The sequence below is a fragment of the Globicephala melas genome, chromosome 1 (genome assembly GCF_963455315.2).
Source record: "Globicephala melas chromosome 1, mGloMel1.2, whole genome shotgun sequence".
Classification (NCBI taxonomy): domain Eukaryota; kingdom Metazoa; phylum Chordata; class Mammalia; order Artiodactyla; family Delphinidae; genus Globicephala; species Globicephala melas.
The window spans coordinates 44387849-44404465 of record NC_083314.1 but is presented as its reverse complement, the minus strand read 5'-3'; the positions used below and the strand labels follow the sequence as shown (position 1 = coordinate 44404465).

General features: G+C 37.5%; 1 protein-coding gene and 1 non-coding gene across 2 annotated transcripts in view; both read left to right on the top strand.

Annotated features, from left to right (window-relative positions):
- HMCN1 (hemicentin 1) overlaps positions 1-16617 on the top strand; it is a 521171-nt gene that overhangs the window by 323529 nt on the left and 181025 nt on the right. The window contains exons 42-47 of the mRNA XM_030873036.2: positions 1985-2081; positions 5395-5517; positions 6279-6440; positions 8760-9041; positions 11710-11877; positions 16090-16203. Coding sequence (XP_030728896.2) covers positions 1985-2081; positions 5395-5517; positions 6279-6440; positions 8760-9041; positions 11710-11877; positions 16090-16203 — 946 coding nt within the window. The remainder of the gene's footprint in view (positions 1-1984; positions 2082-5394; positions 5518-6278; positions 6441-8759; positions 9042-11709; positions 11878-16089; positions 16204-16617) is intronic.
- On the top strand, positions 8282-8428 carry LOC115861892 (U4 spliceosomal RNA). Its single transcript, XR_004042926.1, has one exon. It is a non-coding gene; the product is annotated as a U4 spliceosomal RNA (small nuclear RNA).

The following is a 16617-nucleotide window of genomic DNA, read 5'->3' as shown; positions in this document are numbered from 1 at the left end:
GAAAATTTAACAGCTCATGAAAAATGCAATGAGTGCTCTAAGTCTCTAAGTTAATTACCAAGTGGATGATATAGACAGTACATTTGGGAAAGATAGCAAAACGTGAGGCTGTGGTTGTCCAGAATAGTCTTGGAAAGCTACTTGGCTTTTTGTGGGTAGATAGGACAAAAGGCCTGATTACGGGAAGCAAGTAAGCTAGTGTGACTGAAACAATTTAACAAAGTGAATTTTGGAAATGAGGTGGACTACGTTGATTTAAGCGAAATAAGAGCTAACATTGAAAGCCAACTTAAGGAATTAGGATTCAGGAAGCCAACAGGCCATTGGAGTATTTATAAAATCCTCAATAACCGTATTTAGAATTGAAAGAATGGCTAAGTAATCTGCCTACGGTTACTAAGAGGCAGAAATGGGATTTGAATACAGGAGTATAGCTTCAGAATCCATGCTGCTAACCACTACACCACATAGTTTCTTGGTAAAGGAACATTATTACTGTCAAACAAGGAGAGTCTTGGGAAATGGATAATGATTTTCAACACAAAGGAAACTAAGACGCTTACACAAGGAGGATGGAAGTATAGGAGAGAGTGAGAGGGAGGTGAAAGTGTATATTGGAGGCAAGAGGATGGAGTCGTTCGGAATTATGATCCTGTAACGATGGAGCCGGTGAGGAAGGAAAGGCCGAAGTCACTGATGGAGGAAAGTAGGATAAGTCAATTGAGCTATATAGGGGGAAAAAAAGCAAAAAAAAAGCAAAAAGCACTGCCCCTTCTCAGAGGCAGACCCCAGAGTTCAAGAAAGCAGCTGGTAGAATTCTCAAACCTCAGCTCTGACTGAATGATAGAGGGAGACGATTGTACAAACCACAGGTCCCAGCACTGCTAGGGGAGAGCTATACGTGATTAGAACTCTCCTAGCAAATTTTAGTGAGTAGAGAAGTTCATTTCTTCAGAGCACGGATCCCAATAGAGTTGGGAAGCCAGGAGAGAGGTGATGGTGAAGAAATCCTAGGATCCACTGAGTCTCCACCACTGAGGCTAGCCAGGCACCCTGGAATGTGTGGGTCCATAGGAAGGAACATAGGGCGAAGACCTCATGGAAATGAAAACTTCTAGTGTACCCCTGCTGTACTAAATACTTTTAATGATAACTCCAACTCTAATGATTCTCTTTTGAATGTTTTAGCAATTGATTTCAAAGCTTTCAGCAATTATATACTGTTTGTTGTACCTCTTAGATTATCTTATATTCTTATTTATACCTTGTTTATTATTAAACTCCTTTTTTATGTTCACATACATTATATTCTCAACTAGATTGAAAACTCAAGTCAGAAACCATATATCACACCATACTTCTTTGTATCTTTTACCTATAGTACCTGGTACAGGATTCTCAATAACTGCTGAAAGGTCTATGAATAAATGATAAATGAGTATTAATGTATGTTGCAGATAAATATATGGAAAGTATTTACTGGTATTCAGTTATCTACCAAGCACCAAACTGGGTATTAGGAGATTGAGACTAATTGAGTATAATACGTGGCTTGAAGAAGCTTACAAACCCAATATAGGAGAAGACATAATAAATTAATAGTATGGGTATTATTTTACTGAACAAGGACCTGGGCATGGAAAGATTGTATATTTAAAGCCCTGAATAACATATTCAGAAATTAATTGTGACTTTTTTGTTATTTTATCTGAATCATATTTAAAAGGCCTTTCTAGACCTTCAACCAGTAGAATTAATGAGATTCAAATAAGGTATGACATAAAAGAATTGCTGAATCTTGATAAGTGTTGAATGTGGGTGATGGACATATAGCCATCCATTTTACTGTTCCCTCTATTTTTTATATGTTTGAAAACCTTCAGAACACAAATGAAAAATCAGAGATCACAAATAACATTAATAGAAAAGCCCCAATTACTTACAAAATAGAAACTGTGGTTTCAAAGCATGATTTTGTTTTCAGATTGAAGATGCTCAGGTTCAAGATAGTGGTCGTTACACTTGTGAGGCGACAAATGTTGCTGGAAAAACTGAGAAAAACTATAATGTCAACATTTGGGGTAAGTGGGATCAGCCCCTGATTGTAAAGCAAATGATACAGCTTGTGGTTTAATCTTTGATTCTTTGTGTCAGTTCTTAAAATAACCAACCACGTAACTAAAATTGATCATAATACAGACATGGACACTAATTAATATGTTTAAATGATGCTGAACTGTCCTGAATATCAGCTTATATAATTAATTCAAGAGCAACTAGACAGATTTCTTGAACCTAAACATGTTGGTCACTGTAACTTTGATGTAGAACAGTTCTGCTCTCCTGCCTGATTAATATGCCTTTTAGCTTCTACAACTGAGATCCTTTAATGATTGAGTGTTCTCCATGAACAGAGAGTGTGTTGGTCAATTGAAAATAAGTCACAAGGCTAAATTGTGTATGTGAATTATATTTGTGTGAGAGAAAGAGGACACATGCACTTGTGGGTGGGAGATGGGATTACTCCGCTGACAAATGTGCAAAGCTATTCTTGCTTGAAGTTTTACTCTTACTAATCAAGATAATTCTTAGGAATAGTCACAACTTTTATATCACTGTAGTTGTTACACTATGTTCAAAAGTGTTCCCATTTCCTACGTATTCGCCTTTATTTTAAGTACTTCTTTAAATTCATTTATAACATATTAAGCTCTCTTAATTTTGATTGTATTTGTTTAAACTTTTTAATTTTTGAGATAATAACCTGAAATTTACCTTTGATTATAAAAGTTAATTCAAAAACACATTTTAAAATAAAAATAGGTAGAGGAAGTAATCTAATTCCAATAGAGAATAAATATTTTATGTATAAAATGACTTGTTAATTATAAATCATTATTATCATTTTTAAAAATCTTGAGGAAAATTGTAAGAAGTATTATCATTCACCTGTAAAAGGATTTACTTTTAAATGACAGAGTTTACTATGCAGTACCTTTATATTTACTACATATTTGTTATGTATCATTCACTTCTGTTCCTACCTCCTTCTATCCTTTTTCTCCCTTCATATTTCCTTTCTTTCCTTTCTCTTCTCATTTCTTTCAAATGGGGAAAATATTCGTATAACTCCCAATATGGACAACAGTGAGCTAAGTCTTATCAAGTAAAGGTTGAAAAAAAAAAAGAAAAGAAAAAGAAAAATTTGGAGTGATCAATTAGAAAGTGAGATGAAGAATTCATTTTTAAAATGCTGTATTAGAGATACCTGTAGACTATTCATGTGAAGCTGTCCTCTATGCCATCAGAATTATGAGCCTATAGCTCAGGAGAAAGAGATAACAGCTAAAAATGTGAGGTTAGAGACATGAGTGTATACGTAGTAGTTGAGATCCCTTAGCGAGAATAAGAAGAATGTGTACGAAAGAGTACTGTATAGAATGACCCTCACATATCACATAAGAAGGGAGACAGAAAAAGAGACCCCCAAATGGGAAACTGAGAAGGAACAGTCAAAGAGGGAGGAGGAAAACTGGGTAAAGCTTGTGTCATGGAAACTAAGGGACAATGGTGTTCCCAGAAGAAGAACACGGACAACAAATAAGTTGGACGTGGTTACATAGATGAGTGAATGAATGAATGAATAATGGCACACATTGCAGAGAAGCCAAATGAGACATAAAATACAAAGTGTACTTTACAACTGAGTAGACCAATGCCTCTTAAAGAGGAAAGCAGGTCACAGTCAATGTGAGAATGAATGATAGGGGAGTGAAAGTCGAGACCTCAAAAATCATGTATAGAGTGACTCTGTGTTCTAGGTACTATGCCACATGTAGGCACAGAGAGCTTAAGAAGAAAGACAATGACACTGGTTACTGAGTTCAGTTTGGGGCAAGTTGAGTTTGACAGTGCCTCAAAGGCATCCAAGATGAGATGTTAAGTAGTCAGATATAAAAGTCCAGATCTCAGAGAGTATCTGCATTACAGGTACAGATTTGCAAGTATTTGTATTAATGAAAGCCATTGGAGTAGAGGAGGTGGAGTTTGGGCTGGAGATCATGAATTTATAGTGGTGGCAATTTGTGTAGTTGTCATTTTCTTCTGTAGAATTTTCATCTGTGGGATAGGTGATGACAGAGTGAACTATAGGATTCATCCCAAGTTAAGGGTATTGCCAAATAGGAAGAGCAATGGTGCCGGGCAGTTGAAAATATTGGCAGAGGACTAGCTGAAATTACTGATCATGAAATCTAAGTTGGATAGTGAAGTTGGTAAATAAAAGAGTAAGCAGCTAGGTTGGGAGGCTTCTGAGAGGTTTAAGGACTTGAGATTCAATTAGGTCATTGAACTGAGAATTGGGAATAGTTGAGTGAAAGAGCTATAAGGATAGAGCAGTTGTCAGAAAATGGCCTAAATTTATAAATTAATAGGAGAAGTGTTCTAGATGGTGAAAAGAGTATGGCCTCTGTTGGAGAACAGGATGAGCAGATCAAGGAACTGAGTAGCCAGGTGTTTAGACGTGTGGATATTGAGTTCATACAGAATGTGGCAGGTCTTCATATAAAGAGAAAGGATAAAAACAAGTACCAAATTGTTCAGTGAATGGAAAGAGAATGACAGGTTCACAGATGGTGATAAGAAAAAAAGAAGTAAATGGGTGACATGAGCCTCAAAAGAATAGTGACTTTCATGGGGGTGCTTGAACAATGGCTGGAAGCAGCATTGGCGGTGAGGAGGATTCTCCCACTCCTCACCTCCCAGGAGCTTGGGAGGATAAGCATCTATCACGTGATAATACTGCAGCCAGAAAAGTGTCCCAAGGGAGAGTTCAACCAGCAAATGCAGACTCAGCCTCTTTGAGTAAAGTGTGGGTAGTCAGAATTCACTTTGAGAGTTCCAAGCAGAAGCTGGAGATCAGTGGGGGGATGCAGAGTGTGCAATCTAGGATAGGTAGCATGTCTGTTCCTCAGATCAAATTCCTTACCTCTGTTCTTTACTATATGTTATATGCCTGATGTCTTTCTATTCTGTTCAACATCTGAGATATCAAAGCTGGAGAGGCACAATGGCTGGGTTAAATTTAAATTTGCTAAGTGTCTTCATTTCTTTTGGTGCAAGATGTCTAAATATCTAGACTGTATCTCCTTTTTATATCACTCTGAGTATTTTGGTAATTAAGTTTCTATCTGTGAAAATGAGAAGTCTGCTATTAGGTATTTATTCTAGGTCTTACAGTTGACTTTTAATGTGGTGTTGATAGGTCAACCTCAAGTGCTAAATTATTTACATGTACCATTGGAGTGGGAACCTTTTTTATTTTTACATGCAAAGTGTCAGGGAAATTTTATTTTTGAGTGTAAAATAGTATTTTTCCTTTTTTTAATCTTTCAGTACCACCGAATATTTATGGTTCTGATGAACTTGCTCAACTTACAGTCATTGAAGGGCATCTTATTAGTCTATTGTGTGAATCAAGTGGTATTCCACCCCCAAATCTCATTTGGAAGAAGAAAGGTCAGTTTTCATCCTTTGACATTTATAAAATTAAATATAAATATTAAGTCAATTTATATTTTGTTTGAGAAACATGCCAACAAACTTTCTTAAGGTTTGCACGCAAAAATACCAGACAGCAGAATTGCTTTGTGTTAAATGCGCCATATGCAGTATTTCTACAATATCAACCTGAAAATTGTCGGTTTTGAGACTCACTGCTCCCAAGAAGAAATTAATTTTCTCCATTAATTCTTTTTTAATCAAATGCATCGTAGGGCAGCTATAATGATCAAGAATCCACCATTCAATGAACTATTTCTTTCTTCTTTAAAATAGGTTTAAAATTTTTCTTGTTTTTTAAAGCAAACATTTTTGCTGTATTTGTGACAGTTTTGTAATGTACGTTAAGATTGAATTCTGCAGTTGAACCGATTTTTAGTTATTCATCAACAAATATCTGTTTCCATTAAGTATCAGATCATCTAAATTTTTAGCTGATCTAAAAAATAATTCTTGTTTTACTTAAAGATTTTATTTTGTTTGTTTTACTAAGTATGTTTTCTTTTAAATGCAATATTGATTGAAAGAAAAATTTGCAGAAGATAGTCTTCTCTTCATCTTCCTCCTCCTCCTTTTTGCCTAGATTATTATACAGTGTCCTCTGCCTTTTAAGTATGTGAACTAGGAAGTAAATATATATGTATATATACTCATTAGAGTATATACACAAAACACCTTACATTTATGCTTCACATTCTGCCACTTGGTTTTCTTTGCAGGTTCCCCAGTGCTGGCTGATTCTGCAGGGCGGGTCAGAACTTTATCTGGAGGCAGGCAGTTGCAGATTTCAGTTGCAGAAGAATCTGATGCAGGGCTCTATACATGTGTGGCATCAAATGTTGCTGGAGCAGCAAAGAAAGACTACAATCTGCAAGTTTACAGTAAGTTATTAGTTAGCCAGGCTTTGGCACAATTTTTTTTTAAAAACCTCTCCATCCTTCCCTTTTACTTTTTCTTCATATCTTTGAGAGTCATTCAAAGTAGTATGGTTATAGTATGGAATTGGCCGTCCATATCCACGGATTCTGCATCCATGGATTCAACCAACTGCAGATTGAAAAATATTTTTAAAAAATCCAAAAAGTTACAAAAAGCAAAAATTGAATTTCCACGCACCAGGCAACTGTTTACATAGCATTTACGTTGTATTTACAACTGTTTACACAGTATTTACATTGTATTAAGTATTATAACTAATCTAGTGATGATTTAAAGTATAAGGGAGGATGTACATAGCTTATATGCAAATACTATGCCATTTTATATAGAATGGACTTGAGCATTTGGGTATTTTAGGGTGTCCTGGAACCAGTCCCCTATGGATACCCAGGGACAACTATACCTTTCATAAGACCCACAAATTTTAATTGTGCTGACGTAATAAAGAGTAATGACTTCTTTCTAGCTGTTATTTATTCAGCAGTACAGCTGAATATCTGCATCAGCTTGCTGCTGGCAGGTGTATCAACGTGGCTGTAACTTTTGGGGGGCAGGATAGTGTATGTGCAGAATGGAGAAGATGGCATTGTACCATAGGGTACATTTACAGTATGTAAAAATATCTCATTGTAAAGAGTATTTAATTTATATAAGATTTTAAAGTATTTGAAATATTTACATTACCTCATTTAATCTTTGCATAGCTGTGGTATGAGACAAAAATATTGCCTCCAAAATGTATGTGGAGGGCTTCCCTGGTGGCGCAGTGGTTGAGAGTCCGCCTGCCGATGCAGGGGACACAGGTTCATGTCCCGGTCCGGGAGGATCCCACATGCCGCGGAGCAGCTGGGCCCGTGAGCCATGGCCGCTGAGCCTGCGCGTCCGGAGCCTGTGCTCCACAACGGGAGAGGCCACAACAGTGAGAGGCCCGTGTACCGCAAAAAAAAAAAAAAAGTATGTGGAAACTTAAGCCCAGAGAAGTTTCTGTGACCAACTGAGGTCACATGGCTTGTATGTGACAGGATTGGCCCTGGAACACAGGATTACTAACACTGGTCCATTTTCTTTCCCACACACATGTGTATTTGAGTTGGTTTAATCTTCTTTCTTGGAATCAGTATCCACTAGGTGAATTTAGCTATAAAGTTACAGAATCACTGGCCATCAGTGGCTTAAACAAATAGAGGTTTATTTTCTCACATAATGAGAAGCCTGAGGCTGGCAGTCACTGGAGTTGGTCAGCACCTTACTCTTACCAGAACAGGAGATCTAGGATCCTCCTGGTCCTTCCTTTGTTATCTGAAGATGGTTGCTGGATTTGTAGTATCAAGTCCACATTGAAGGCAGTGTGGGAAGGGAAAGGAATGGTATCTTTCTCTTTTGGCAGGAGAGCAAAAAATTTCCCAAACCCACCCCCTCACCTCACCCCTGCCAGCAGACTTCCATTTAGACTTTTTAGGTCTACAGTGATTCCTGGGGTCACCTCAATTTCCAAAGAAGGCTGAGAAAGTCTCAGCTTTTCCAACTCCTGTAGTGAAGGGAAGAAAGGAATTGGTAACAGACATTAGGTCGTGAGCTAGGCTATCATATCTACTTTAAAATTAGTACTAGAAGACTTCCCTGGGTTAGAGCTACAAATGATAATTCAAATAGTTGTATAACTTCTCAAAAGCAGGGAAAGTAGCTAATGCAGTATTCTTTCCTTACTATATTGATAGCTTTATTTTAGTTATGAACCCATTTAGGTACATTGGAGAATTCTACCTCTCAGTACAGCAACGCAAGCTTTGCGCAGTGGCAGTATCGTAGCCAATGAGGTTTATCCGAGGCGCGATTATTGCTAATTGAAAACTTTTCTCAGTACAGCAATGCCATGTCTATTAGTCCTGGGTCTTTTCTTTAGTAGCTAATTTTTTGACATCAAAAATGAATTTAGTATGTTTTGTCATATTATTCCTAGATATTTGTTTTTATGTTATTGTGCTTAGTAGGTTTTCTTAAATTTCATTTTGTAATGGTTGGTTTCATGAAGACCTAAATGTTTTCAGTGGGTATATTCGATTATAGCATGGTGAGTGAGCTTTATACTTTTCTGAATTTTGTGATTTTTGTTTTGCTGTAAATTTGTACTGCTTGTATGACCACAAGAAACAATAAAGCATTTTCTTTCAAAAAAAAAAAAGAATTTAACTTTGCGTGATGAAAATTCTTATATAAGACTTAAGGCAAACATTTCCTATTCTTTTCTTTTTTTTCCCCAGTTCGACCAACTATAGCCAACAGTGGCAGCCACCCTACTGAAATCATCGTAACTCGAGGGAAGAGCATTTCCTTAGAGTGTGAGGTGGAGGGTATTCCTCAACCAACAGTGACCTGGATGAAAGATGGCCGCCCTTTGACTAAGGGAAGGGGAATGGAAGTAACGGATGAAGGTCATATCCTTCAACTGAAGAATGTCCATGTGTCTGACACAGGCCGTTATGTGTGTGTTGCTGTGAATATAGCAGGAATGACTGACAGAAAATATGACTTAAGTGTACACAGTAAGTATAAACAGGCTCAATAGGTCCATTCACTGGCTGATATAATCTATAGCCTCCTGGATGGGAGATACAGACCTCAAGTGTTGAGTCTTTTATTTATAGTCGATTATTTTCTACATTTGCACCACTTCTTTAGATCAGTCTCATCACTCCTCCTACTATGCCTGACCTTCCATATCTTACCTTGCTGAAATAAGCATATATTGGATATTCTTTTAGGAAAGCACATAGTAAAGTAGATAATTATCTTCTTCAAGTACTTTTGATCCAGTGCTATCCCAAGTAACATTCCATAATTCTATGTTTTCCACATTAGCTGACTTGGCTAGTGTAAGTCTAGGTTCCTTAGAGCTTACTGACTGAGCATCAGATGGGCATAAGTTGTACTGAAGTCAGCTTTAAAATTCTAAGTAATGAGCAGTAAATGTCCATAGGAATGGAGCAAACATACATGTACTCAGGGACACCTATTTGTATGCATACAATTTGAATTGCATTTTTAAAATCTATAGAAATGGTAAATCTAATAGACATGGTCTTGTAACTTAAATCCAGTTAGAACATGCACAAAGTCCAGTATTAATATCTCGTAGTTTGCAGCCAATGGGTAAACCAAAGCTAGAGACTGAAAAGGAATCAGTCCTGTGTATCGTTTTGTTAGATTGTGGTTTTTTCATTCTTTTTAACAGGTGCTTACTATTTCATTATTTGAACGTTTCATACTTTATTTGATCAGTTCTCTAGGGAGGGACATTTAGGTCAGTTGTATTAACAAGAATTTCTGTCATAAAATTTCCTAGGCAAGACTGATGTTGAGAAATCAAGGTCTCAGATTATGCTAAATTCCAGTTGGCTCAATCTTCCATGTACTTCAATTCTGCAAGACCATTGAAAGTGGAGGGTGTCACTGGCCCTTCTCTGTGCAGAAGGAAAACATGATGGAGGGGTAACTTTCCATGGGGCTAATGAGGGACATAGAGGAACTCAAGGCCTCTGTGTAGCCTTGTTTTATCTATGTTCCAGTGCTGGCTTAATTGGGTTTTAACACTGGTTCTCCTCTGACCCAGCCCTTGCACTTGTTCAGGCCTGTTGGGTCAATGTGACTTGTCACTCTATCCTCAGACTATCCTGATTCTACTCTGCTCATTGCACAAACCCGTCTTCTCAACCCACTTTGTGTGTCTCACATTTTTGCATTCACAAGGCATATTTGACCTCGAGGAGCTGGTCACTCATGTCTTTTCTAGGCTTCTGGAACTGCCCCACCCCTGCCCCTCTTGGTTGGTCTCTAACTCTCAGGCAACTCCTTCCTCTCAACCTCTCTTATTGTTTCCCCCTACTCTTCCAGACTGTAGTGTTAGAATGCCCCAAGGCTCTGAAATGGGCGATACCTGCTTCTCTGTCCACACTCTCTCATGGGTGATTGTGCCAATCCCACCCCCTAATGTGATTGAGCAAGAGAAAGACCTAGGAATCATCCTTGACTCCTCTTTTTCTCATATCTGGTGTCACTAAGTCCCATCAACTCTACTGCTCCTATTCTAGTTGAAACCACATTTGTCTCCATGAGCTGGATTGGGGTGAAAATAAGGGAAAAAACAGCAAGGAAACAACTAGCCCAAGGAACAAAAATGTGGTTAGTATAGATGACATGAAAGCTGGTGTGTTTCACGAGGTTTTGAGCTTCTAATTTGTTCAATTGTTTTTATTTTTTATTTATTTTTTTATTTTTTTTGCGGTACGCGGGCCTCTCACCGCTGTGGCCTCTCCCGTTGCGGAGCACAGGCTCCGGACGGGCAGGCCCAGCGGCCATGGCCCACGGGCCCAGCCGCTCTGCGGCATGCGGCATCCTCCCAGACCAGGGCACGAACCTGTGTCTCCTGCATCGGCAGGCGGACCTCTCAACCACTGTGCCACCAGGGAAGCCCTGTTTTTAATTTTTAATACTAGAATTATTTGTTAGAAAATTCGGCCTATAAGAAAGTCATGAATCCATATTACCAGAAAAGATGAGTGACTCACAGAAAATCATTCACCACTATTAGAATAACAATATGAAAGTCATTTGGGGACTTCCCTGGTGGTTCAGTGGTAAAGAATCCACCTTCCGATGCAGCAGATGCAGGTTTGATCCCTGGTCAGGGAACTAAGATCCCACATGCCATGGGGCAACTAAGCCCACGCGCCACAACTACTGAGCCCGGGCACCTCAACTAGAGAAGCCCACATGCCGCAAACTACGGAGCCCATGCGCTCTGGAACCTGCGCACCACAACTACAGAGCCCACATAACCTGGAGCCCTTGCACCACAACTAGAGAGAGAAATCCCACACGCCACAACTCGAGAGAAGCTCGCATGCTGCAACGAAGAGCCCGAGTGCTGCAACTAAGACCCAACGCAGCCAAGAATAAATAAATAAAATAAACAAAAAAATTTTTTTTTAAAGTCATATGTTGCTATTAGTGAGGAAGAAGTGACATTTTTACTTCCAGGAGTGTTGTCCTCGTCGTCGTCATCATCATCATCATCTTGTGATTGCTTATTTTGCTTACTGTTGACTAGAAAATGGAAGCTTATTTTTAAGAATAAGCTGTTTAGAATTTGGTGTTTGTTACATACTAACCACCCTCCTTTCCATTTCTTGTTTGTTTTGTTTTGTCTTACAGCCCCTCCAAGCATCATAGGAAACCACAGGACACCTGAAAATATCAGTGTGGTGGAAAAAAACTCAGTGTCCCTAACTTGTGAAGCTTCAGGAATTCCCCTGCCTTCAATTACCTGGCTTAAAGATGGGTGTCCTGTCAACTTCAGCAGTTCTCTGAGAATTCTCTCAGGTATTAGAAATTCTTGTAGCCTGGTAACCTGATTAGCTTCCTGTGGCCACAGTTTCTCCTTAATTTCTCATAACTCCATGTCTTCTTTTTTTCTTTATGATCTAGCTGCTTACTATAATCCCCACTGATCATATTAAGAAAAAATTTTAGGACATCAGAAGCTATATGACAATGGGGAAAATCTCTAAATATCTCTATATCCTTTTGACAAAGAAATCTTTGCACTCGCTTATTACTTAAATCATGGGGATGTCAGAGCATTCATGCTGGAATGAGTACCAGCCAATCTGAAAAGTGAAAAATGAAAAGAAATACTTGAAGCCAGAGCCTAGAGTGAATAATGTTATATAACGATTTCTATAACCACGAGTTTAAATTTTTTCACAACTCTAATCTGAGTGAGATTTATATTTCCAAGATGGAATAGTTTTAAGTGAGCTAAGATTTTATCATTATTGTAAAAAAGATATTCCTCTTATTCCTTATCTAATTATGTAGGAAAATCTATTAGCTTATTCTTTATGGATCAGTGTAAGTGTCGAGAGAGGTGTCTTGGGGCATGCCACAGGAATCTGCACTTGGCCCCTTTCAGTAATAATTTGGGTACAGACTAAGAAAATAATCTTGCCAAGTTGATGGGTAATAAAAAGCTTGGATATTTAGAGGAATACCTAATGTGTTGAATGAAGGCATCCGAATTCAAACACACCTCACTCTGGAACTTTTGAATTGAACCTAACAAAAGGAAAATTAAGTAAACTCCTGCACTCACATTCAGAAACCAATGGTGAAAATTAGGGTGAGATATAGCTTCAGAATTCTTCATATGAAAAGATCTCTGAATTGCTTTGGGTATTGAGTATGCATTAACAATATAATGTGTTTATCATGAAAACAGATGCAATGTTTTGCCACATGAATAAAATATATTTTCACCAATAAAACAGGTAAAACACCAGTTGTATTGTGGATTTAACTTACTCATTAGGAAGACTAGAAGAAGGATTTATTGACAGTATTTTCGAAGGAGGATAACCATGATGGCAAATGATTGCAAAGTAAACTATACGTCCAATTCTATTTAACCTGAAAAAATAAACCTTGTGTAACTCATGACAACGTAGTGAAAATTACATTTAAATACTTGAAGAGCCATGGCTTAGAAAAGATGATGTTGGTTCCGTCTAGTGCCAAGTAATACCAGTGTATGGAAAATTCTAGGGACAGATTGCAGTCTGAATACAAACAACTTTAAAAAATATTTCTATTGTTGAAAGTCCAGATGAGCTATTTTAGGAGGTAACAAGCTCCTTGCCCCTAAATTTGTTCAAAGTTTAAATTCTCACTTTTGAAGGCTTTTTCAGAAAAGATACTTTCCTAGTATTTGAATTAGGTCTAAATAGCCTAAGGTCCTTCTGTTTCTTCAAGATCTTGGTCTATAAATGATAGCGGCTTAATGAGGAATATATATTGCTCTAATTATTATATCTATTGCCTATAATACTAGATTTATAACCTCAGGCAAGTTTCTTAACTTTGCTAACTTCAGTTCTTCACTTGTAAAGTGAGGATACTAGTGGCATTTGCCTCTTAGGGGGTTTTGTAAAGATGAGTTAGTATGTGTAAAGCAGCTAACACAGTGCCTGCTTATATCCTAAGCATCCAATACATGTTTGTTATTATTTGCCATAGACAACCTGGTAAAAGATTTGGGTTTCCCTATCCTAGGAGACTTTCCTATGTCCTATAATGCTGTCATTTTTGAAGGACTGCCTGCCTCTGTTGATCTTAAGGAGTGCATACTGATGGCAAAGATTTCATTGCAGTTTGGTTACCAAAAACCTGAACACATTATCTTCTTCTCTTATAGTCATCCTTATATTATTGTTTTTTTTTTTAATTCTCAATTGCTGAAAAAGTAGGAACTCTTTTTAAATATAATAACTACATCAGCGTTCCTGGAAATGAAAAAGGCAAGATAAAATTAGGTACTCTGGCTTATTATAGATCCACAGGGATAGTGTTTTGGTTTTATTGTATAGCTTTGTTTTGTTTGACTAGCAGCTGGAGATCCCTGAGCAAACACATTAAACGTACTTCACCTTGTGGCGCTGCCAGAAGAGTCATTCAGTTTTACAGTCTGAACATGTGTGTTGTGCAATCGATGACTGAGAATCAGATGAATGGCGTATGACTCGCTTGTTCCTTGATCGGCTGCACATTTCTGTTTCATTAAGATTAGTCCTCCTGAGACATTAAGTCAGGCTTTTCTGAAAGAAGTACTTTGTTGAAGGTCCTATCATTGTTATGAAGTTATCTGCCAAGAACAGATAGCTGCTATAAAAATTTAATAGGTACGAGAAATGTCTCCATCTAAGTATAATTTACTGTCCAACCCTTTTTTGTCTTTCACTGCAGTAAGGGAGAGGACCAGGAAACAAAGAGAAAGGAAAGATCATGAGATTTATGAGGTTGAGGTTTGCAGAGCCAGCAATGACTCATAAACGTTGTATTTTTTTAATATCTCTCAACTGGAATCATATTATGGTCTCACTAATCTGAAGTAGCAGTGAGTGCTTTTGAATGCTTTCCTAATTAACATAAGTTTTTTGACATGTTTAGGGAATTTCTGTATTCAACTTTGCTTACTTAAATTCAACTGGGGAAAAAGACTGAGTTTAGATAATCAGTTTTGTCTGTCTAAATAAGATATTACTAAGTTCACCTTTCATTGGTTTGAGGATGAGTAGGTTGCTTATAGGAAAAGGTCAATGAGGGCTTGTGTTTATAAAAACATAAAGCAGTTGGAAACTCCTGATAAATTCAGATCCAGGTGAATATTTACATGAAAATTTTATGTTTAACCATTTCAATGTTTTTAGTTCAAATTCAAGGTACTAAGCAAAAATACACCGAGTGGAAAATTATTACAAAACCTAAGAAATGATTTACACTTTTTTTTAAACATCTTTATTAGAGTATAATTGCTTTACAGTGGTGTGTTAGTTTCTGCTGTATAACAAAGTGAATCAGCTATACATATATGTGTGTGTGTGTGTATATATATATATATATATATATATATATATATATCCCCATATCCCCTCCCTCTTGTGTCGCCCACCCTCCCTATCCCACCCTCTAGGTGGACACAAAGCACACAAAGTGTACATATGTCCATGCCACTCTCTCACTTCGTCCCACCTTACCCTTCCCCCTCCCCGTGTCCTCAAGGACTCTACTCTCTCAGTGTGTCTCTTTGCTCTCTGCCAGCTTTGTTTCAGTCTCACCTGCTGGCTCCTCTTCCTTGGTCCTTAATAGGAGTTTTCCTCCAAATTACACCCTTCAGCATATCAGTTTCATTCCCAGTCTACCAGAATCTTTCTTCATTACATAGAAGTTCAAAATATAAAGAGGAACAAAATCAGAGTCGTGCTAATGAACAAAGTGACCCTCATGAACTTTGATATAAATAGTTCTAGAATTCCATGAAACTCAATTGAAAACTCGTAGTCAGTCTTCATGGTTTCATTCATCCCTTGTATATTGATGTCATCCGAATCTGGGTAGTTGGTGTGGTCCTCTTTCTAACGTTCCCATTTCACGTGTTCCACTGCAAACTGGGAATCTTTTCGTAAACATCCTGTCACGGTTGTTTTTCTAAAGCACGAATCAGAGCATGACTTTTTTGTTTATGTACTTCCATAGCCTTTAGTGAACACAATAAAGTCTAAATTCCTTAGCATAGCATTCGAAGGCCCACAGAATCTGGTCATACTCCAACTAGTCTCATCTCTCACTGTTTTCTCCACCTGTTCTGTTTCAGGTGCCACACCTCTCATCTACTTTCTACCTCTAGATCCTCATTCATACTCTGCCTACAGCGGTGTCTCTTAACTCCTCTCTGTGTTAAAGAATACTTACCTTTCAAGATTATGTTCAAACAGTACCTCTGTGAAACTCCATTTCTTACTTGCTGTCACCTAGGTTTGTATTAACTTTTTTTATCCATTAAATCAGACATTTCTTCTGAATTATCTATTCTGCTTCATATAGCCTTCAAACATGTGATATTTTTTAAAAGCTTGACATAAATGCATTTTAAAGGCCTTTGAAGTGAATTGATTACATTTTCCCAAAATTCAGCACTACACGGCTAACTTGTAAAGTTACAGATTTCTTTTTGCGTCATCTGGTGGTTTGCTTCTCCAGGAGGAAGGACTCTGCGGTTGATGCAGACCAGAATGGAAGATGCTGGCCAGTATACTTGTGTTGTAAGGAATGCAGCTGGTGAAGAAAGAAAAACCTTTGGGCTTTCAGTATTAGGTATTTATATAACTTATAATATCTAGACAAAATAAAATGGTCTTAAATACATTCTGGAAGCAGAGTTAAAATTTATCTGCAGCTTGAACTTACATTTGTGTATTCTTTGGCCCCTGGACTGTCACTCTTGGCAGGAATTCAATGTTAGAATGGTTTGTACGTAATCAGTTGGATTAAAATGGCTGAAATGCCATGTCTTATCAGTTCACCATTGTTCAACAATGTTCTAAGACTCTAATAACTTATTTAATGTGAGTGCTTATCAGAGTTATAGAGGGAGAAATGTGTCTAATAGATTTTGTTACTCTTTGACTTGTTGACATATTTATGATTTACATACAATAAAATTCATTATAATTGAATTTATGACATATAACTTTATAGTATATCTTAGAATTGATCAAACAATATAAC